The sequence below is a fragment of the Acipenser ruthenus genome, chromosome 36, assembly GCF_902713425.1.
Source record: "Acipenser ruthenus chromosome 36, fAciRut3.2 maternal haplotype, whole genome shotgun sequence".
Taxonomy (NCBI): Eukaryota; Metazoa; Chordata; class Actinopteri; order Acipenseriformes; family Acipenseridae; genus Acipenser; species Acipenser ruthenus.
This window is the reverse complement of record NC_081224.1, coordinates 7,986,078-8,010,390: the sequence shown is the minus strand read 5'-3', so window position 1 is coordinate 8,010,390 and position 24,313 is coordinate 7,986,078. Positions and strand designations below refer to the sequence as shown.

At 39.8% G+C, this 24,313-nt stretch overlaps 1 protein-coding gene across 2 annotated transcripts in view; it reads right to left on the bottom strand.

Annotated features, from left to right (window-relative positions):
- Nucleotides 1-23,767, bottom strand: part of LOC131706678 (interferon-induced protein 44-like) — a 66,401-nt gene extending 42,634 nt beyond the window's left edge. Inside the window, exons 1-4 of one of the 2 annotated variants that reach the window (XM_059008243.1) lie at nt 23,645-23,767; nt 9,370-9,415; nt 8,832-9,008; nt 4,003-4,226 (exon numbers count right to left, since the gene is read on the bottom strand). In XM_059008243.1, the coding sequence (XP_058864226.1) occupies nt 4,003-4,226; nt 8,832-9,008; nt 9,370-9,400 (432 nt within the window). In that variant the 5' untranslated portion in view covers nt 9,401-9,415; nt 23,645-23,767. The remainder of the gene's footprint in view (nt 1-4,002; nt 4,227-8,831; nt 9,009-9,369; nt 9,416-23,644) is intronic. The other variant, XM_059008242.1, reaches the window with a different exon arrangement.
- Nucleotides 23,768-24,313: the final 546 nt, after the last annotated feature.

Sequence of the window (24,313 nt, the reverse complement as noted above, 5' to 3'; positions counted from 1 at the left end):
CCAGTCATGTGACATGTCAGCATTCTATTGCTATGCACGTCACTGCTTTTGTTCCACTGGTCTTGAGACTGACAGTTGGAGTTCGTTGACGCCGTCATACAATTGTGATCAAATAATTTATCTTTTTACAATACAAATTTATAAAACTACTCAGAAAACTACATTTATCATTGATATGGATCACTTGAGAGCAGAACATCGCTACTGAGTATCCTGAAAAAGCCACCAAAGAGAAGAGGGGTATCAGAAAGAAAGCGAGTACATTCATTTTGAAAGGTAAAAAAAATAAATAAATATTGAAAATTAATATGAATACATTATAAGTTATTGAAGCCGTCCTGTATTTTTGTATTTTGAAGACGTACATAGACATTTAAATAAATGATAAACGTGTGTGTGTGTATATATATATATATATATACACACACACACACACACACACACATACACACACACACATAGGATATTTGGAATTTTTAAACAACTAATAGCAGAAATTGTATTGAAGAATAAAGAATATATTATATAGTGTAAGAAATGACCATTATAATAGACAGAGACAGTTTTCCACAACATGTCAGTAGTGTCAGGTCTTTAGGGCTGCATCACAATGAATGCTTTTCTAATTCTTTTGAATAGGTTTTAGGTCACTCTTTTTAAAAACATTCATTTAAAAACCTCCACTCATTGAAGTATTTACTGTAGTATTATTTTTCCTTTTGTTTTATCTGTCAGGTAAGTACCTGTATGTCCCTGAGAAGACTGGAAAGTGTCTCTTACTCCCTTCCCGAGCTGTGAGAGAACCCCCCCTTCCAGAGGTACATTTCTGTGATGGAGACCATACAGGATTGCACTGGAGCTGATGGTGGAATGCGGGAGGAGTGGCGAATGGTTCCATGGCCAGTGCCAAGATCTACAGCCAGATTACCTCATAAGTATGGAGGAGTGTATGTGCTCCATTTGCAGAGTTACACACATGGGTAAGTATGGTAAGTAAAGGTGTAACAGGTTTATTTGGTTTTTTACTGTATATGTTTTTTTGTACATTTTATACTAAGCATTCTATCTTAGTTTATTATACTAACAGTCCAATGTGGTAATGCCTGTCAAGCAACATTACCATCATTTACAGCTATTCACATGTGTATTGTTAATAAGGCTCATTGTCTTCAGTGTTTATTTTTCATAAGCGCACAAACTACTTATTTTGAAGAATTTATTTTTTTCAGCAGACCCTGATTCTGTATTGATATCTTTTTATTTGGAGAAATATTGCAGATGCTTTTGCACTTTTATTTTTAATTGGTATGGTAGTCTTAGTTTCTGAGCTGCTGAATTATTGCCTGACTTGAGTATTTCCAGGGCAGAGATATCAAAAGTAAACTGGATGTCAGTTCCAACACCCACCTTGTTTAATGTAGTTATATTGAACCAGCTGGGGAGGGGCTGATTCACTGTATTGAAGTGAAATTGTGCCAAATAAGGTGGGTGTAACATGATATAAAAGTACAGTAGATGTAATTCTGAAGTAATAAACAACTTCACATTTTACGTGTACATGTTTCAGACATTAATGCTTCAATTTCAAATTTGATTTCCATTCCTATTTACTGATATTAGACAATTACATACTATAAATAAGTTAAGAGTATGAAATGTCCATATGATTTACTGATAACACGGCACATTTTCAATTAAAGTCTGTGTAAGTTAAGGTTAGTCTTAATTGAGCTAGTCACTATTAACACTATTCATCAATTAGAAACCACTACTTATCAATTTAACAATGTTATATAAAAAAAAAAACATTAGCTGTAAAACAGGCATAGAAACTGAAGCAAAGTAGTTTGTGCACTTAGCAAAGCATAGTCAAAACAAAGGAGTTGGATCTAGATGTGAGAAAAACACTTGTTACAGTAACTACTACAGCAGCAGGGGAATCGATAAAGAGCGTTGTGGGGAAAAAAAATCGTAATACAAAAATCCACAATAATCAGGAAGTATTTGAAGACTAATTCAGCTGAAAGGATGGAAAGAAATGGACGTCCCAGGAAAATTATGACTATAGCATAAAGCACTGTTTGAGCTGCTCGAAAAAATCCAACATTAACAGCCAAGGATTTAAAGAAACATCTGGTATAGCAGTGTATGAAATAACTATACAAAGTCATCTAAACACAAAAGGCTTATACGCGACCTTAATGTTAACCACATTTGACAACAATTCAAAAAAAAAAAAAAAAAAAAACGTCTCGAATGATCTTTAGTTAAGGGTGTCAATAAATTTGTCTGCAACTGTGTGTGTAATCATGACAACTCCCTGATTGTGATCCATAAGTACAGCAAGACTATAAACATCAACATGACTACCCACAGATATGTGTAGAAATTATTACCAGACTATACTTCGAACTTATTGTTTGTTACAAACATTTTATTTTATTTGAAAAGTTACAATTAATATAACGTTTGCGTTACAGTTGTGATCATTTAAGCTGTTCAACTTTATTATTATTATTATTTATTTCTTAGCATATATGTATATATATGTAATTAAACAATATTTAATGTATTTTATATTTACTGTAAAAGCTCTTATGTAATCATGTGAAGAGCAATCAAATAAAATACAACCATTTATGATTAAAAAAACATTGTTAAATATTAAATAAATATAATAATAATACGAATAAATGTAAAAAAAACACGCATACGTAATTCAGTAAGTAAAACAAAAGCAATCAAATTAAATACAACCATTTATGATACAAAAAACATTGATAAATATAAAAAAATAAATATAATACGAATAAATGCCAATAAAAAAGCAAATGTAACTTTCAGTAAGTAAAATGCCGAGATGTTTTACCCTATCCTGTCATCGCATCGCGAAACTTAATCGTCACGTGACTCGTACGCTAATATGTCACATCACTCAGTGGGGGACAAATTTGGCAGGGGGGGGCGAAATTTGCCATGACACCGGCGCCTCCTCAAGACTCGCCTCTTCAGACAGCACCTGTAGAACTCCTCTGTTTTTCCCCCTGGACACTTATCACTTTTCCTTAAATGCGCTTTACTTGCTCTTATCTGCCCCCTATTTTACTGCATTTAATCCTGTACTTTAGAGTACTGTAATCTGTCAAGTGTTATTTAATCTGTAGTATTTTGTATTTAATTATATCCTGATGTAACTATCACTGACACTTATCTGCTCCGTTATTGAATCGTATTTTGTCATATACTTGTACTTGCTTGAACCAAAGTCATTGTATTTATCTTGCTCTTAATTGTATTATTACCTGTACTGTGATTCTTGAAATGTATTTGTTTACCTCTGTAAGTCGCCCTGGATAAGGGCATCTGCTAAGAAATTAATAATAATAATAATAATAATAATAATAATAATAATAATAATAATAATAATAATAAATCTTGTATTTTTTCCTCAGATTTATAACTGTTTATAAAATATATATATTTTTTTTAATGTAAATGTGTTCATTCAGATATAATTTATAAATCTAGTTACAAGATTTAACATTTAGCTAAATATAACTAAGTCTTTAAGCATTACAAGAGCCAATCAAATCGCGTGAAAGCACAAAGCGGGTGGAGCTCATTTGCATTCACACTCCAGATTTAGCTGGCCATTTAAATATTTAGCTAAATGTTAAATCTTGATAGCAGATTTAAGACTTAGTTCAATATTTAGCTAAATGTTAAATCTTGATAAGAGATTTAACACTTAGTTAAATATTTAGCTAAATGTTAAATCTTGTAATTAGATTTATAAATTATATCTGAATGTACACATTTAAAAAATATATTTATATATTTTCACATTTATAAATCTGGGGAAAAAAAAAAGATTTAAGATTTAACACTTTTTTTCTAATTTTTTTTATACACATGGCATCCCATCGCTAGAACAGCAGAGCAGCTCCTAAACACAGACTTATCAAACAGTAAAGAATGACAATTATATTTGAAGCTTCTTACTGTTTGCGGCTCTCCTTTTATTAAGCGAACAAGCTTCTCTACAGACTTCTCGTTTTCCTCACAGTCACACAGTTGTTGCTTACAGTTCTTTTCAAACCAGTAGCATGCAACGATGGGTAACTCATTAGGGATCCCCAAGGGCAGGGGTCTGGAGTAGAGATCACTGGAGTCTGGTTTTTCATATGGTGTTAATTTCCTAAATACAACCACAGCAGCGTAGGAATCTTAAAAACAAAACAAAACAGAACTTGTTTTTAATTAAAATAATGTACAACCCACGCACGTTTTTTACAGTCAGCACTCACATATCCGACCCTAAAACATTTTGACTTCAATGACGGTTAAACGAGTGTGATGCATATCTGATTATTTCATCTAATATGACGTGTATGTAGGCGAGCACGTTGTAACCACAACCCCCTGCCCTGGGCGCGCACGCGCGCACACACACACACACACACACACACAGACTTCATATGGAAAGAAAAAATATGTCTTGGGTTTGAGGACTGCACTGGGAGACGTATATTGTAGTGTGTTTTCTTCTTTTCTTTGGCACTGTTGCCGTTTTCTTTTTCTTATTTTTTCTTATATCTGACATATCACAAGAGATGGCTCATGATGATGGTAGATCGTTCATGGAAGATTTGATTCAGCAGGGTCAAGGCAGGATATTTACAGCAATCTGTCTCGAATGTTTAAGTATTTGAAGACTGTCCTCCTGGTAGTTTTATTTTTCATCAGGAGGGGTCTTTCATTGATTCTGTCATTGAAATTTGTTCGCGCACGAGTTGGGGGAATAACACAGCAGTAAAAGACAAAAACATGTCAGTTTTTTCAGGGAACACAAAAAAGATACAATGTCAAATACATATCTGAAAGGACTGTGTTTTAAAGTACAGTAACTAGTTGGTTTTGTTGGTACAGTACTATATTTTAAACAGAAGTATTTTAATTCAGAAAGATATGATTCTGAAAATATCACTTGCCAAAAGAGACGACACGTGGACTGGTACCGGTACGTATTGTAGCAGTATATAAAATTCAATATTAGCGACCCAACAGTGAAATTAAAATGTTTTTTTTTTTAATTTAGTCGTTGCCAATTACTTTGTATTATTTTTCTCCCAATTTGGAATGGCCAATTATCATTTGAAGCTCAGCTCACCGCTACCACCCCTGCGCTGACTCGGGAGGGCGAAGACAAACACACACTGTCCTCCGAAGCGTGTGCCGTCAGCCGCCTGCTTCTTTTCACACTGCAGACTCACCGTGCAGCCACCTCAGAGCTACAGCGTCGGAGGACAACGCAGCTCAGGCGCCTGGCCAGATTACAGGGGTCGCTGGTGCGCGGTGAGCCGAGGACACCCTGGCCGACCTAATCCTTCCTCCCCACGGGCGACGCTCGGCCAATTGAGCACCACCCCCTGGGAGCTCCCGTCCTCGGTCGGCAAAGGAATAGTCTGGACTCGAACTCGCGACGTCCAGACTATAGAGCGCATCCTGCACTCCACGCAAGTGCTTTTACTGGATGCGCCACTCCGGAGCCCACTTAAATTAAAATGTTACCCATGCACAGAACGGCGTAAAATATTGTAGCCGTCTAAAACTGTACTGAATACATAATTATTCCCCTAGCTATTTGTGGTGTTATACTGCCATCTACTGGAGTAATAAAGTTATGTATTAGGTGGTAAGAGGAAGCGGAAGCTGTGTGTTGTTTTTGGCCGCGCAGAGGAAAAATAAAGACGTAGGTTTTTCGGCCATTGCTGATTTCACCTTGTAAGCCTGTCTCCCTTGGTTTTTGTTTTATTCCGTCAGTAAGTTAGGTCATCGACTCGAACGCTACAATATAAAAGGCAATGCAATTTAGGAAAACATTTTTTTTTTTAAAAAAAACACCAGTTTCCAGAACTAAAACAGTATCTAAAGTCATTCAAAATTGCAGAATATAGTGCTTGATAAGCCCTAATGTCACAGTTCACTTGTAAATGAAAATGCACAAAAGCAACTAAAGATCAGATTTAAAAAATGCATCACAGTATCTAAAACTAATGATTAACTTTTACATTACAGTTGTGCTGCCATCCTGTTAGAAGGCAACAGATTATTTTATTATAGTGGTTAAGATTGACTTTCATTGTGTTCCATGGTGTTTATCGCCCCCTAGTGGAGCTTTCTGGTACTTAGAAAGACAGCACGTAAACAGGAAGTAGAGTAGAGTAGTCATTCTGCACTCAGCCAAGCAGCTGAAAACAACGCTACGGTGCAGCTCTTTCAGTGCAGCTATTTCTTGTCACGCTTCAGCCTCGGAAAATATTTGTTTGTAAGTTCAATTCAAGCATATTGCTAGTGATGATAATATTGTTATTGATAGAATTGCTTACTTATCAATGTTAGTTGGTTACATTTACTGACGCAAATTGCCTTGCCTTTCATGTATGCCGTCAGCTGTATTAGTTTGCTCGTGCGTCATGTAAGCGAATTGTAAAACATACTATACTATAGTTTTGTTACTGTTTCTAGTGTAATATGCTCTGTTATTGTACAGAGGTGTTTGCACATTATTAGAGTAATGAAAGGAGTTGGCTAGTTGCTACTCATATGGTAATTATCTATCTGGTTTGGCGTCATGCCAGACACATAGTACCTTGGCACGTGCTTTGTATTTATGCAACTTCACTTGAAATGTATAATGTACAGCTACAGTATGTCAATGTGAATTGAATACTAAAGTATATTCTTTTCTGTATTTTGCAGTTTCACAACATAAACGTTTTCAATATATTCGTTCAAGAAAAGTCACGACTTGGGAGTTTTATTGAAGACTCAGTTGTTAGCTATCTGTCTAGTTTTGCATGGGAACGCAATTCCAGGGCAGAATAACAGTCGCTGGTCTCGTTCACTTTGTTTTGATTGCATTTTCATCAGGTGAAACTGGAGGAAGCGCTGTGTAACTGCGCAATAAAGACAAAAAACAACGGACTGTGACGGATAATTAAATTAATTGTAGCATTGAAGAGAGCTTTGTGACGGGGAAGTGCGTTAATTTGTTTATATATATATATATATATATTGTGATAAATAGACGGTTATTGTGTGTTAGTCCCGATAGTAATAGTGGGGGTTTCTATAAAAGGACAGCGATAACTGTACTGTTTGTCACAAGAGTTAAAAGGTAGGGTTTTCTTTTCGGTTTTTTAAAAAATGCCTGCTGCTCAAAAGACTACAATTCCTGTAGTTCCTGGAACTCAGGGGCTCTGTAACGGCGGGATTCTGGGTAATAAAAAGGGTATGGCAGTGAGGGCCTGCGTGAGAGATTGTAAGAACGAAACCATTGTACAGCAAGTAGTCCAAGTGAGACGGGACTGGATTAAAAATATAACCTGTAGAGACGAGTTGGGTTGGAAACAAAAACGGACAACACGGACAAGACGAGTAGGTGTGCTGGGTTTTTTTATTTTTAAGTGTTATGAAGACCTAGGCAGAACGTGCCTGTGTACGCCAAAGAGTGGAAATTGTTATTATTATTAAACTGAACGTTAGCGCGGTTACCCAGCAAGCGGAGGCTGTAAGGGACCGTCTACAAAGGACTGTGAAAATACGCCAATACAGCAATGTGTGCGGTTTAAGAATGAGCGTTTGGTGCAAGCAATCCAACGCTAAGGGCAGAACTGTTTAACAAAGGATTTGGCAATGAACTGTAACACACCAGTAATGCTGAAGACAGCGCTTTGAAACCAGATATAAACTTACCTGCAACCATACAACAACCAGTGAGTACAAGCACTACAACCTGGGTGCATATTTCCAAACAAGTTACTTGGTGGGGTTGCTGGTACGCAAACTTGGATACTGGTGATCAAGAAAGAGGCGCTGTATTATTACTTGGATCATTACACCAATTGTGGACAGTTAAAAGACTGAAAAGAAATGGTGCCCTTACCTATGGATTTAAAGTGAATCTCTATGGAACTAAGTGCTTTGTGTTTGTGTGCACAGTATTTTTTTATTATTATGGTGTCTGTTAGCCATACCATAATCAATAGTCAGGGCTCCAAAAGTGAGTTAGTGCCTAGACCTGGGTTAGTCTTTTATTTGTTTATATTTAGTTTGTTTGCTATTTTTGTTTTCTTTACGAATAAAATCTCACTTATTGGTTCGCCACTTCTGTTTCCGCCTCAGTCTTTGGAATAGCACAATCAGTAAGAGTCTTATGAAATAGAGCAATATTGCTCACAATATATACATATACATACAGTGCCTATAGTCAGTATTCACCCGCATTGGATGTTTGCACAGTTTGTTGTGTTACAACCTGAAATCTTGATGCATTTAAATGGGTTTTTTTTTTTCCTTTTGAGTTACACAACCTACTCAACACTTTGAAGAGGCAAGAGAATTAAAAAACTGAAATGTCTTGGTTAGATAAGTATTCATGTAAAATTGTATGTAAAAATAATGTGATATCTTGTAACAGTTGTAAGTCACCCTGGATAAGGGCGTTTGCTAAGAAATAAATACTAATAAGTTCAGTATATAACTTGGGTATTTGATTTAATTTAATATAGGATTTATTTATTGTGCCGTGGGGAGGTTGTGTTATTTAAAGTGGCAGTATAACTGAGTGTTCAGTTGCTTCCTCTTTCTAGCAATAATTTGCCAATAAGAGGCAATAACAAGGATTTGAAAGCCTTGGATCTGAAACTTTTAAAAAATGTAATATATCAGAGGCTCATCCATTTCCAGTGCAGCTATGTGACAGGTATGGTTATGCATTTTACAGCTTTATTAAAGAGATGTTCAATTAACATGGCTAATATACTTACTGATATTTCCAGCACTATTCAGTGCACTCTTAATGTCATGAAAAACATAAGTAACTTCATGAACATACAGAAAAGACGGAATGTCAGTACGAACTGATACTTTACAATTTACTCTTTCTTCAATCTTCCTTGTAAATTGTTTACAGATCTCTGTATTTCGTCCTCCATGTTCATACACTAAAATTCAGAAACAAAAAGAAATATAGCCAATTGATATAAATGTACAACAGTTTCTTACAGCACAGCCAATTTCCTGTCCGCACCTTTCCTCTTAATAATTGTAATGACTTTCCTTTTTACTATTATATTCAGCCAGGGAAATGTATATTGGTCAATTATCTACGTCCTCAGAATTGACTCTTGTTTTATTATTATATCTCCAGGATGTTTCTATTCCTGAGTCAGCGCTCCACCTGCCCTTGAATTTGGGCTTGATTCTGACCAGACAAGAAGGGAACAGTTACAGAGCTGAATCCAGCTACTCCAAAAACAAACCCAATATAGTTTTATTTTATGAAGTACATATAAATGATATTACCTTTAAACTCTCTGGTTTGAACCCATGCCATTTTATTCCTCCTCTCCTATAAAGAAAAAACACAATCATTGCATTTACCCTCAATGCTAATCTTGAAGAATATATAAGAACATTACAACTCTTAACACTACTGAATTAAACTAGATGCCATTCATATTCGTTGTCTATCTTTTGAGCGGCAGCTCACGTTGTCAGTTAATTTATTTTGAAATGTATTTGTCTATTAGATGTAAACACTGCCCTTTTTTACTGTACAAAATGAAAATAATTACCCAACTCTGTTTGTACATTAGTAAATGATGTTTGTAGAGGTCGGTCATCATGTTTTGTTCAATATATTTTTTAAACTTGTAAAATTAAATAAATAAAAAAAAAATAGTGTGGAGTAGTGGTTAGGGCTCTGGACTCTTGACCGGAGGGTCGTGGGTTCAATCCCAGGTGGGGACACTGCTGCTGTACCCTTGAGCAAGGTACTTTACCCAGATTGCTCCAGTAAAAAAAAAAACACAACAGTATAACTGGGTGTGGCAGGGTGACTGGTGGTCTGACGTCAGGCAGAAGCAGGAAGGGAAAATAAACTGACACCAGGGAGTACTGCAGGAAAGAATCGGCTGGCTGCCGTTTTTATTTTTAAATAACAAAAATAAATAAAATATTTTTACAAAAAGAAAATGTGCTCACAGAGCAAACTTAAAGGGTAAACACAAAATATAAATAAACTGTACAGGTCAGGCTGGGCAGTCACTGTTCCTGTAATAGTATACTTAAATGTTTACGATATTGTTTTCTCACGTTCTCTCCTCTGAACTCCCACCCGGAGGTGGAGAGCTGCAGTCTTTTTATATCGTGGCCGAGGGGTTTAACCAGCTTGTAATTAATTATCCTATTACCCCTCGGCCACAATCTGCACGTGTTTATTAATTAATGCTACGCCATCAAAATACAAAACAACCGGCGCTTCGCCGTCATATAAATACAATAAAAATAAATAAACAATACAAAATAAACACAGGGGCGGAGGGGGACCCCGCTCTAAAATAAAATAAACAAAACAATGTACAGGGCTGCTCGCCCTGTTACACTGGGTATCAGAAGTTGTATGTAAAAAATGCTAATTTTAAGTCGCTTTGGATAAAAGCGTCAGCCAAATAAAATGTAATGTAAAAGAACGGCTGAAGCTGATAGTTTGCAAAATCAGATAAAAACTTTTAATATATGGGTAATCAGGATAATACATCATAATTATTTATAAAAGTCTGTTAATTGTTACTGGTTAAAAACTGCAGCACCAAGTAACACACATGATACTTGGTGCTGCATTTGAGAGCAACTTTTGTGTTAGTTCTCGTGACATAAGATGTACTGGAATCTGCACGGTCAGGGTTCATTCCTGACTTACATTATCAGGTTTTTAATTTATTTATTTATTTATTTATTTATTTGCTACATATTACAACGTGTCACTGGTCTGGCTGTAAATGGTGGGGGTATTTGTTGTAATGGGGGAGCTCTGACCCACTGCTGCTGTGTGTGTGTGTGTGTGTGTGTGCGCCTGTGGGCGTGACTGCAGGCTGCGCCTGTGACATAACCGACAAGGGACCGGCTGAGCAGAGGTTGGCTGTGCAGCGGTTGCATCATAGGCTGAACCTGTTCATTAATGTTTTTGTCTCTCGTGCATTTTCTGTTTTGTTTATTTTGTGTACCGGGTTCTCTTAGTTAGCAAAATAAGATGAAAACTTTTCGGGATAACACATAATAATTTAAAGTCTGTTACTGGTTAAAAACTGCAGCACCAAGTAACACACATGATACTTGGTGCTGCATTTAAGAGCAACTTTTGTGTTCTCGTGGTGTAAATGGAGTAAAAGGTAGCGCTTCTGTACTGGATTCTGCATGTCCCGGGTTCAAATCCCATAAGGTTTGTGCAAAGGCTTCACAGATTTCAGATTTCTAAATTCCACACCAATACCATGAGGATCAGCCCTCTAATACACCAAGTACAAATAACTATCACTATTTACAGTGCTCCATTCTAATCTGATATTACAATATCATATTCTACTGCATTCTGGAGAAGGGGTTGGTGCATTCTGTGGCTGGCCGGGCGTCTGCAGGCTTGCAGCACTGTCATTCAGACCTGCGTAATCCTCCAATGCGATGGGTCTGATGGCTTCACTGTAGGCTTGCAGTGCGAAAAAGAGGACGGCTTGACAGCACCAATTTCGGAGGATGCATGTGCTTGTCTTCGTCTCTCCCGGGAGTGTGGGGGTGCAGCGGTGAGCCGGGCTGCATAATTGGCAATTCCAAATTGGGGATAAAAATGGGGTAAAATAATTGGACATTCTAAATTTAAAAAAACAAAACAAAAAAAACAGCCAATACATATACAGTGCCTTGCGAAAGTATTCGGCCCCCTTGAACTTTGCGACCTTTTGCCACATTTCAGGCTTCAAACATAAAGATATGAAACTGTAATTTTTTGTGAAGAATCAACAACAAGTGGGACACAATCATGAAGTGGAACGAAATTTATTGGATATTTCAAACTTTTTTAACAAATAAAAAACTGAAAAATTGGGCGTGCAAAATTATTCAGCCCCCTTAAGTTAATACTTTGTAGCGCCACCTTTTGCTGCGATTACAGCTGTAAGTCGCTTGGGGTATGTCTCTATCAGTTTTGCACATCGAGAGACTGAAATTTTTGCCCATTCCTCCTTGCAAAACAGCTCGAGCTCAGTGAGGTTGGATGGAGAGCATTTGTGAACAGCAGTTTTCAGTTCTTTCCACAGATTCTCGATTGGATTCAGGTCTGGACTTTGACTTGGCCATTCTAACACCTGGATATGTTTATTTGTGAACCATTCCATTGTAGATTTTGCTTTATGTTTTGGATCATTGTCTTGTTGGAAGACAAATCTCCGTCCCAGTCTCAGGTCTTTTGCAGACTCCATCAGGTTTTCTTCCAGAATGGTCCTGTATTTGGCTCCATCCATCTTCCCATCAATTTTAACCATCTTCCCTGTCCCTGCTGAAGAAAAGCAGGCCCAAACCATGATGCTGCCACCACCATGTTTGACAGTGGGGATGGTGTGTTCAGGGTGATGAGCTGTGTTGCTTTTACGCCAAACATAATGTTTTGCATTGTTGCCAAAAAGTTCGATTTTGGTTTCATCTGACCAGAGCACCTTCTTCCACATGTTTGGTGTGTCTCCCAGGTGGCTTGTGGCAAACTGTAAACAACACTTTTTATGGATATCTTTAAGAAATGGCTTTCTTCTTGCCACTCTTCCATAAAGGCCAGATTTGTGCAGTATACGACTGATTGTTGTCCTATGGACAGAGTCTCCCACCTCAGCTGTAAATCTCTGCAGTTCATCCAGAGTGATCATGGGCCTCTTGGCTGCATCTCTGATCAGTCTTCTCCTTGTATGAGCTGAAAGTTTAGAGGGACGGCCAGGTCTTGGTAGATTTGCAGTGGTCTGATACTCCTTCCATTTCAATATTATCGCTTGCACAGTGCTCCTTGGGATGTTTAAAGCTTGGGAAATCTTTTTGTATCCAAATCCGGCTTTAAACTTCTCCACAACAGTATCTCGGACCTGCCTGGTGTGTTCCTTGTTCTTCATGATGCTCTCTGCGCTTTAAACGGACCTCTGAGACTATCACAGTGCAGGTGCATTTATACGGAGACTTGATTACACACAGGTGGATTCTATTTATCATCATTAGTCATTTAGGTCAACATTGGATCATTCAGAGATCCTCACTGAACTTCTGGAGAGAGTTTGCTGCACTGAAAGTAAAGGGGCTGAATAATTTTGCACGCCCAATTTTTCAGTTTTTTATTTGTTAAAAAAGTTTGAAATATCCAATAAATTTCGTTCCACTTCATGATTGTGTCCCACTTGTTGTTGATTCTTCACAAAAAATTACAGTTTCATATCTTTATGTTTGAAGCCTGAAATGTGGCAAAAGGTCGCAAAGTTCAAGGGGGCCGAATACTTTCGCAAGGCACTGTACATGACAAAGTACTTTGAATAACAATATGGACATATTCATAATATTAACTATGATATTTTCTTTAAATTTTCCAAGGGTCTGAAACACTGCTACTATCAGCCATTTACCTTAAAAGTCAAAAGAAAACAAAGCCATGAGTATTATATGAAGCACAAACAGGGAAAGGATAATTGCACACCAACAGTAAGTCACCAAAAACAAGCAGCTCAGTTAATGAAAGTACAATAACACATTGGGAACCAGAGCAAGACCAACAATTGCTACAGCAGTACCACCGTGCTCAAGTCTATCAAACACCGCCGGATCAACCAAAGCCCATTGACCAGAACCACCGTGCTCAAGTCTATCAAATCCTGCTGCAGGATGAATGGGAGAGACGGAGGGCTGGTGTTGAATCAAACATACATACATACATACATACATACATACATACATACATACATACATACATACATACATACATACATACATACATACATACATACATACATACATACATACATACATACATACATACATACATACATACATACATACATGAACATAACAGTTATGTGACGCTACCAACTATGTTAGCACACAGAGGACATACAGCACACGGTACAGAAGGCAAAAATAAAACAATACAAAAACTACAAATAAAAGATGACGTGAAGACAGCTAGCGCTGCTCCCTAAAACAGGAGTCCTGCTGTGATCTCACTACACAGGCGGGCATTAAATCCTGGAGCTAGTCCCTGCTCTTACCCGACCCCAGATATACACTCGCTCACCAGCGGTTGCAGTTTCTTCTTCTGTAAACACTGCAACCCTGACCCTGGTTAAACACCCAGCCGTCAGCGGTCTTCAGTTCCTGTATTTCACCAGCGGGATTCCAATCCCTCTGGAGCAGCGCAGCAGACTGTCACAAGTCCTGTGGCTTTTCAGCAGCCCAGAAGAACCTCCGCGGCTTGTTTTTAAACTAACCGCAACTCTGCCGGGACACACCCACCTGCTGGTTAGGTATCGGCACAGCCAATCACACGCTGCCTTTCCCCGCAACCAAACACAACAGGTAGGTTGTCCCCAACACCAAAACACAGTTTAAACACCCACAAAATACACACATTTTCCAATGCCCTGCTACACATCCCACAGCTGAAGCTAGAACAGCAGTGGAAACATTACAGGGTTCTCCCCAGGCCTTTTCACCTGGGCTGGCCGCCCAGCAAAGCGTCTGTCGCCACCCGGCTGAAAAAAAACGATCCGCCCGTCCTGGATATGCTAATGAGCTTTTAACAACCGATCCGCCCGTCTTGCAGATGCTAATGAGCTTTTAACAACCGATCCGCCCGTCTTGCAGATGCTAATGAGCTTTTAACAACCGATCCGCCCGTCTTGCAGATGCTAATGAGCTTTTAACAACCGATCCGCCCGTCTTGCATATGCTAATGAGCTTTTAACAACCGATCCGCCCGTCTTGCAGATGCTAATGAGCTTTTAACAACCGACCCGCCCGTCTTGCATATGCTAATGTGCTTTTAACAACCGATCCGCCCGTCCTGCAGATGCTAATGAGCTTTTAACAACCGATCCGCCCGTCTTGCATATGCTAATGAGCTTTTAACAACCGACCCGCCCGTCTTGCATATGCTAATGAGCTTTTAACAACCGATCCGCCCGTCTTGCATATGCTAATGAGCTTTTAACAACCGACCCGCCCGTCTTGCAGATGCTAATGTGCTTTTAACAACCGATCCGCCCGTCTTGCAGATGCTAATGAGCTTTTAACAACCGATCCGACCGTCCTGGATATGCTAATGAGCTTTTAACAACCGATCCGCCCGTCTTGCAGATGCTAATGAGCTTTTAACAACCGATCCGACCGTCCTGGATATGCTAATGAGCTTTTAACAACCGATCCGCCCGTCTTGCAGATGCTAATGAGCTTTTAACAACCGATCCGCCCGTCTTGCATATGCTAATGAGCTTTTAACAACCGATCCGTCCGTCTTGCAGATGCTAATGAGCTTTTAACAACCGATCCGACCGTCCTGGATATGCTAATGAGCTTTTAACAACCGATCCGCCCGTCTTGCAGATGCTAATGAGCTTTTAACAACCGATCCGCCCGTCTTGCATATGCTAATGAGCTTTTAACAACCGATCCGTCCGTCTTGCAGATGCTAATGAGCTTTTAACAACCGATCCGACCGTCCTGGATATGCTAATGAGCTTTTAACAACCGATCCGCCCGTCTTGCATATGCTAATGAGCTTTTAACAACCGATCCGCCCGTCTTGCAGATGCTAATGAGCTTTTAACAACCGATCCGCCCGTCTTGCATATGCTAATGAGCTTTTAACAACCGATCCGCCCGTCTTGCAGATGCTAATGAGCTTTTAACAACCGATCCGTCCGTCTTGCAGATGCTAATGAGCTTTTAACAACCGATCCGCCCGTCTTGCATATGCTAATGAGCTTTTAACAACCGATCCGTCCGTCTTGCAGATGCTAATGAGCTTTTAACAACCGATCCGACCGTCCTGGATATGCTAATGAGCTTTTAACAACCGATCCGACCGTCCTGGATATGCTAATGAGCTTTTAACAACCGATCCGCCCGTCTTGCAGATGCTAATGAGCTTTTAACAACCGATCCGCCCGTCTTGCATATGCTAATGAGCTTTTAACAACCGATCCGTCCGTCTTGCAGATGCTAATGAGCTTTTAACAACCGATCCGACCGTCCTGGATATGCTAATGAGCTTTTAACAACCGATCCGCCCGTCTTGCATATGCTAATGAGCTTTTAACAACCGATCCGCCCGTCTTGCAGATGCTAATGAGCTTTTAACAACCGATCCGCCCGTCTTGCATATGCTAATGAGCTTTTAACAACCGATCCGCCCGTCTTGCAGATGCTAATGAGCTTTTAACAACCGATCCGTCCGTCTTGCAGATGCTAATGAGCTTTTAACAACCGATCCGCCCGTCTTGCATATGCTAATGAGCTTTTAACAACCGATCCGTCCGTCTTGCAGATGCTAATGAGCTTTTAACAACCGATCCGCCCGTCTTGCAGATGCTAATGTGCTTTTAACAACCGATCCGCCCGTCTTGCAGATGCTAATGAGCTTTTAACAACCGATCCGCCCGTCTTGCAGATGCTAATGAGCTTTTAACAACCGATCCGCCCGTCTTGCAGATGCTAATGAGCTTTTAACAACCGATCCGCCCGTCTTGCATATGCTAATGAGCTTTTAACAACCGATCCGACCGTCCTGGATATGCTAATGAGCTTTTAACAACCGATCCGACCGTCCTGGATATGCTAATGAGCTTTTAACAACCGATCCGCCCGTCCTGGATATGCTAATGAGCTTTTAACAACCGATCCGCCCGTCTTGCAGATGCTAATGAGCTTTTAACAACCGATCCGCCCGTCTTGCATATGCTAATGAGCTTTTAACAACCGATCCGTCCGTCTTGCAGATGCTAATGAGCTTTTAACAACCGATCCGACCGTCCTGGATATGCTAATGAGCTTTTAACAACCGATCCGACCGTCCTGGATATGCTAATGAGCTTTTAACAACCGATCCGCCCGTCCTGGATATGCTAATGAGCTTTTAACAACCGATCCGCCCGTCTTGCAGATGCTAATGAGCTTTTAACAACCGATCTGCCCGTCTTGCATATGCTAATGAGCTTTTAACAACCGACCCGCCCGTCTTGCAGATGCTAATGAGCTTTTAACAACCGATCCGCCCGTCTTGCAGATGCTAATGAGCTTTTAACAACCGATCCGCCCGTCTTGCATATGCTAATGAGCTTTTAACAACCGATCCGCCCGTCTTGCATATGCTAATGAGCTTTTAACAACCGACCCGCCCGTCTTGCAGATGCTAATGAGCTTTTAACAACCGATCTGCCCGTCTTGCAGATGCTAATGAGCTTTTAACAACCGATCCGCCCGTCTTGCAGATGCTAATGAGCTTTTAACAACCGATCCGCCCGTCTTGCATATGCTAATGAGCTTTTAACAACCGATCCGCCCGTCTTGCAGATGCTAATGAGCTTTTAACAACCGATCCGCCCGTCTTGCAGATGCTAATGAGCTTTTAACAACCGATCCGCCCGTCTTGCATATGCTAATGAGCTTTTAACAACCGATCCGCCCGTCTTGCATATGCTAATGAGCTTTTAACAACCGACCCGCCCGTCTTGCAGATGCTAATGAGCTTTTAACAACCGATCCGCCCGTCTTGCAGATGCTAATGAGCTTTTAACAACCGATCCGCCCGTCTTGCAGATGCTAATGAGCTTTTAACAACCGATCCGCCCGTCTTGCATATGCTAATGAGCTTTTAACAACCGATCCGCCCGTCTTGCAGATGCTAATGAGCTTTTAACAACCGATCCGCCCGTCTTGCATATGCTAATGAGCTTTTAACAACCGATCCGCCCGTCCTGCATATGCTAATGAGCTTTTAACAACCGATCCGCCCGTCCTGCATATGCTAATGAGCTTTTAACAACCGATCCGCCCGTCCTGCATATGCTAATGAGCTTTTAACAACCGATCCGCCCGTCTTGCATATGCTAATGAGCTTTTAACAACCGATCCGCCCGTCTTGCATATGCTAATGAGCTTTTAACAACCGATCCGCCCGTCTTGCATATGCTAATGAGCTTTTAACAACCGATCCGCCCGTCTTGCAGATGCTAATGAGCTTTTAACAACCGATCCGCCCGTCTTGCAGATGCTAATGAGCTTTTAACAACCGATCCGCCCGTCTTGCATATGCTAATGAGCTTTTAACAACCGACCCGCCCGTCTTGCATATGCTAATGAGCTTTTAACAACCGATCCGCCCGTCTTGCAGATGCTAATGAGCTTTTAACAACCGATCCGCCCGTCTTGCAGATGCTAATGAGCTTTTAACAACCGATCCGCCCGTCTTGCAGATGCTAATGAGCTTTTAACAACCGATCCGCCCGTCTTGCATATGCTAATGAGCTTTTAACAACCGATCCGCCCGTCTTGCAGATGCTAATGAGCTTTTAACAATACGGATTGACTGCGCTTCTGTTCTGGCAGACTAGATCAGTTGCTTGGTGAAAAAAGAACATTTAACCAATCAAAGAGTTGAAGGGGCAGGTTTTCTGTGTTAAGCACTTCGAGAGGCTAAAACGTTAAAAAAAATACTGCTGAAAAAATAACCAATTATTTTCGAAGCAAAAATAGTGACAATGAATGCAGGGGGTCAAAATAAGCCGGTGATCGACGCAATCCTCCACCAGGCTACTTTATTAAAAAAATATTAAGATTATTTTCAGGTATTGTATATCATTCAGTCCATTCTTGTTGTATTATAAGGTGATATATAGTTCGTAATAGCTATACATATGCACAAAAAAGCATATTCCTTTTGTTGTGATATCGTAACAATATGTACCCAGGTGCTTGTGAGAGATATTGGAGGTTCATATACAGAGACTGTACGCCTTTAAGAAGAAAGGCGTGATGGGATATCAGCTGAACACTTGTCAGCTGACATACAAATGCTTAAGTGCAGAGGTGCTGGATTATTACACACCGGTTTCATGTAACATTTATGATGGTGATCAAATGTGTGTGAGCACTGTTGTGTTAAAAAATGGTTAAAATTAACAGTTACATTAAAAAAATTGTAGAACAGTGAAAAACAAAAATAGACGTATTAACAAAACGCCCTGAAGACTTAACATAAAGAAAACAATTTAAAATGAAGAAATCGGCTCAATAATTAAGCTAAATAGGAAGTGAAAAGGTTACTGGGTTTTTTTTTGTGAACTCCAATAAACCTACGTTATCTTTCCCCAGTCAAATTGTAGAGTGCCTATGGTAATTTACCATAATAAAAAACAGTAATGAAAAATAAAATTTAAAACATAAAAACAAGCAACCAGATATAGTCAACGAAAGACAACACATTATTTGTCGTATTATATATGGAAAGGCAAGGCAAGTTTATTTTTCCATTAAAAGTGCTCCCGGCCATAATGTTCTGCCGTCCGGCTGTACAGAATTCCTGCATTACCATGACAATCCACAGCCAAAAGGTAAAACAGCAACAACAATGTTATAGTGACGACCCAGAACCGAAAAGAAACAAGGCCAAAAAAGACATGCTACAAACCCTGGCTTACAAACAACTAAAAAGAAAAAACAGTACAAGGAGGAAACACACAGCGCTGCGAGTGAAATGAAGGGAATGCGCTGTTGCTCCGGTTTATTACAAAATAAAAAGGCTGAACAAAACAAAAACTCTTGACAGAAACAAAAAAGGTGCTATGGCCAAAATAAACACAGACTATCAAACAGACAGACACAGAACAAACAAACACTGACACTGACACACACACTGCCCCCACAACCTCCCCCCCCCCCCCCCCCCCCACACACACACACACACACACACAGAGTTCACGCCAATTGTTAGCAAGATGGCCCCTGAAGCACAGACCCCACTAAACACACAGGATACAAAAGAGCCCAGTCCCGCCATTCTCTTTGATTCAAATAGGAAATACCTAGACGAGCGGCGGCTGCTCCCAGGACAGGGTGTGATGAAGATCAGGTGTGCAAACTCAGAGAGCCCTGCAGCTGCTGACCAGACCCACCCTGGGGAGCCCCCGCACCATCCTCATCGACCTGGCCTCACAGTGGGAGGGGTGGCCAGGTCAGTGAGAAGGGTGGCAGAGAGAGCCGTACAGCGCTTCCCCGACGCCAAAATCATCGTCTCCACCCTGCTGCCCAGACACGACACCCCCCAGCACATCTTCAATGGCATCAACGCAGAGATCTCTAGAGGCTGCACAGAGCTCCCCAGAGTCCACCTGGCCCACCACCCCACCCTGAGCACATCTACGACAGGTTGCACCTGAATCAGCAGGGCGTCAAGATCTTTGCCAAGACCCTGAGCCGAGACCCAGCCAGCCCTGCCCCGCAAGGACAGGCGCAGGGCACAGCACAGGCAGGAGCCAGGGTGACCCCTCAAGGGAAACCCCCACACACAGGCTGGACATCATCAGCCCACACTGCAACCTCCCAGGCCAGCCCAGCCCAGCTCAGCTCAGCCCAGCCTGGCACAGCAACCAGCACAGATATGCTGTAGCTCTCCAGCCCGCTCTGCCCCCACTGAGCTAAGGGAGATCAAGAGCAGCTCCTAAACCTCATCTGCACAAGGCTGATGAACTAAGGACACCTGTTCTGTACTGATAATGTACAACAAGCCTATCAACGCACTGCATATAGAGAATACATATATAAAGAAAATCATATATATATATATGGGCAGCAGTGTGGAGTAGTGGTTAGGGCTCTGGACTCTTGACCGGAGGGTTGTGGGTTCAATCCCCAGTGGGGGACACTGCTGTTGTACCCTTGAGCAAGGTACTTTACCTAGATTGCTCCAGTAAAAACACAACTGTATAAATGGGTAATTGTATGTAAAATAATGTGATATCTGTATAATGTGAAATAATGTGATAATGTGAAGAAGGTGATCTACACGACACAGAAATTAAATTCCTGTTCTACGCAGATGACCTGGTCCTGCTTTCACCCACAGAGCAGGAGCTACAGCAGAGCCTGTCACTGCTAGAGCAGTACTGTCAGACCTGGGCCCTGACATTAAACATGAAAAATACCAAAATGACGATCTTCCAAAAAAAGGCCAGATCTCAAGGAAGCAGGTACCCCTTCACTCTACACCAGTCCACCCTAGAACACACCACACAATATACAAACCTAGACATGACCATCAATGCATCAGGGTGCTTTAACCCGGCAGTGAATGCATTAAAAGAAAAAGCCTGCAGAGCTTTTTATGCCATCAAAATGAGGCTTTATAAAATAAATACACCTGTTAGACTCTGGATACAAATATTTGACAGTGTTATCCAGCCCATTGTACTACATGGAAGTGAGGTGTGGGGTCCAGTCAGTCAACAAGACTACACAAGATGGGATAAATATCCAGTAGAAACCCTGCATGCTGAATTCTGCAAAAGCATACTACAGACTTATATATTCTTTATTTCTCAGCCTCCTGAGCCCCTTTCCAATTACCCTTTTATCTAAACTCACCTAACCAAAGATAGAGTTGTGGGGAGCTGTAAATGTACACTCTCTCTTTAAATCTGTAAATAGCTGTCTGGTTATAGAGACCAGGGCCACCTCTCATGTGTACTAGCACTTAACTGTATTTTGATATTTTGCAACCACGGTAAGTCTGCTAAGCTAATTAATAATAATAATAATAATAATAATAATAATAATAATAATAATGTATTTTGAACTTGGTCCGGAGTGTACCAGCGTCAGAATCTTCTTAGGAACGGGGGCAGAAAACTTCTAATGGGTTTGAAAGAATTATATTTTATGATATATAATATTTTTTTTTTTTTGGATTTCCCTACATTGATATATTTTTGCATTAATGAATTGGTGAGCTGTGGGTTTGCCAACTTTCCACTTTCTCGAAACCGGACATTAGGAACGGCACTGTGTATTTAATAAAGAAACTGCCGCCCTCAATTCGGCAAACCCACCCCCTTTTTTCTGCTGTCTATATTCAGTGTACTGTATATCTCCAGTGTATGGAATAAAAAGGGGTGTAGTGGGACTTTTTTCGCCATTCTGCCACCTACATATTTCTGCACTTTAAATAAATGAACTGCAGACAATCCAACAGTAAAATCAAGCACCTTTCTCTAGCATTGGCGTTTCCGTGTGAAAGACGTGCATGTGTGGGGCACGGGTACAACAAAACAGAGGAGGGGCTATCATTTTCTTTTAATTTTCTCTTGTGGGGGGGGGGGGGGGGGGGGGGGGGAGTAGAATTTACTTGTGCGATACCAAAAAAGATCACAAGGTGGCATGTGCGAGCCAGTTTTTGATATAGCATATTTCTATTACCATTACCCTAAAACGTTATGCTAAACGGAATCATCTTTTTTTTTTTTTTAATTCAGCAATATGCTATTGACATGAAAATGAGTTTGTTTGTTTTTTATCACAACTGATGGCATTATCTCCCATATGTGATTATCTGTACTGTTTAGCCAGGTTTTATTAAACACATGCATGTATATAATTTGCAGAACTAAAACGGCAACCTCCTTTTTCATTTTAAATTTATTTAATACAATCCAAAACAATGTAAATTCTGAAGTCCTAAACTTGCTCCAGTTTGGACACACGATAGATTTAATGCTCTGAAGTCTTAAACATGCTCCAGTTTGGACACACGATAGATTTAAATAATATTTGTATTCATTATGGAGAAAACGTTAAGTGCAAAAACCGATTAATGTAGACCTATAGCTGATTAGATTGTGTTGCTGACTCGGTAAATGTTTTAAGGAACAGTCGCAAATGCGTCAAGGAAAGCAGGCGATCTGATTGAGATCAGTCGATTGAATGGGACGTTATCAAGCAAACATCATCCCATAGGAATGGGCCAGTAGGTACCTACTAGCCTCCCAACAGGTAGAGAATGTACGGATGAAGTGCTTTAATGGACGTGGGATGTAGCAGCCGCTAGAGTATCGAAATAATAGTACAAATGGCTTTAATAGTAACACAGTTAGGATTAGAGGTTCAGATTAGGTTAGTTGTAGATATTAGGTTTAGGAGTAGGGGGTAGGAGGCTAGTAGGTACCTACTGGCAGATTGATATGGGATGATTTTGATTGATAACGTGCCATTTAATCGACTGATCAGATTGGCTGAGGAAATCTAAATAATTAATTTAAAACAACTGCACATCTGTGAAAATAACAATGAAGAATTGTATTGCACACGCATTCGAATGCTAAACTAATAATAATAATAATAATAATAATAATAATAATAATAATAATAATAATAATAATAATAATAAGCAGCAGCAGCAGCCAGACACATGCAAAAAAAGACCTGACCAGCGGGTTTCTGTCATTAGTAAAAACAAGAAATATACCAGAAATAAGTTCTCTAGAATCTAGAATTGACAGAGGCTAAATATTTCCTTAATGCTTTAACATTTCAAAAACAAAGCCGTTTCTGTCCAACTAAGTTCTGAAATCTTAAAACCTGAGTGGAAATGCTATCAGATGATCCCAAAATAGTAGTTTGTCTGAATTTATCAGCGTTTTTTTTTTTTTTTTTTTTTTTTAATGCAATCTGTCAAATTTCAACCAACCCAAACCACCTAATAAGTATAAGTAGATAAAGTGTGCCCTACCTTCTTCTCTTACTCCTCTCTGCAACTGGAAATACTGGATTCTGGTGACAATGTATTGTGTGTTCACAGCATCAGATCCTACATGTGGCAAACAGTCTGTTCAGACACAGTCATTTATTAGAAGAATCTTATCATGCCCCTCCCATTTAACCAAATATAGACTGGATTTAGATTTCCTTTCATCAGGGGGTGTCAACTCATCTACCATATATATAGTTTGTTTTTCTTTAATAGCATCATTACTTCTGTAACCTCAGAGCACTTTCCACAATACATATCCTCATCTCAACGTCTGCTGCAATGGGAGGATCGCCATCAAGCGGTAAATCATATTAAAAGCCTCATCTTTACCACAGAAAAAAAGTTGTGCGTATTTATGTATCTCTCCCTATTTTGCAGAACCACCGAGACCAGAGCCAAGACCAGAGCCACTTCTCCCTAATCCATGGCGTGAAGTTAAATTTAGTGATGAGTAAGTGATCAGTTACCTATTGTTATTGTTATTATTATGATTATTATTATTATTATTATTATTATTATTATTATTATTATTATTATTATTATTATTATTATTATTATTAATAGGCTTCCAAGCCGTAGGCACATTTCACGTCCACATTTTCCACCTGTACACTTGAGCAATTTCGATTGACTGGCTTTTATAATTAA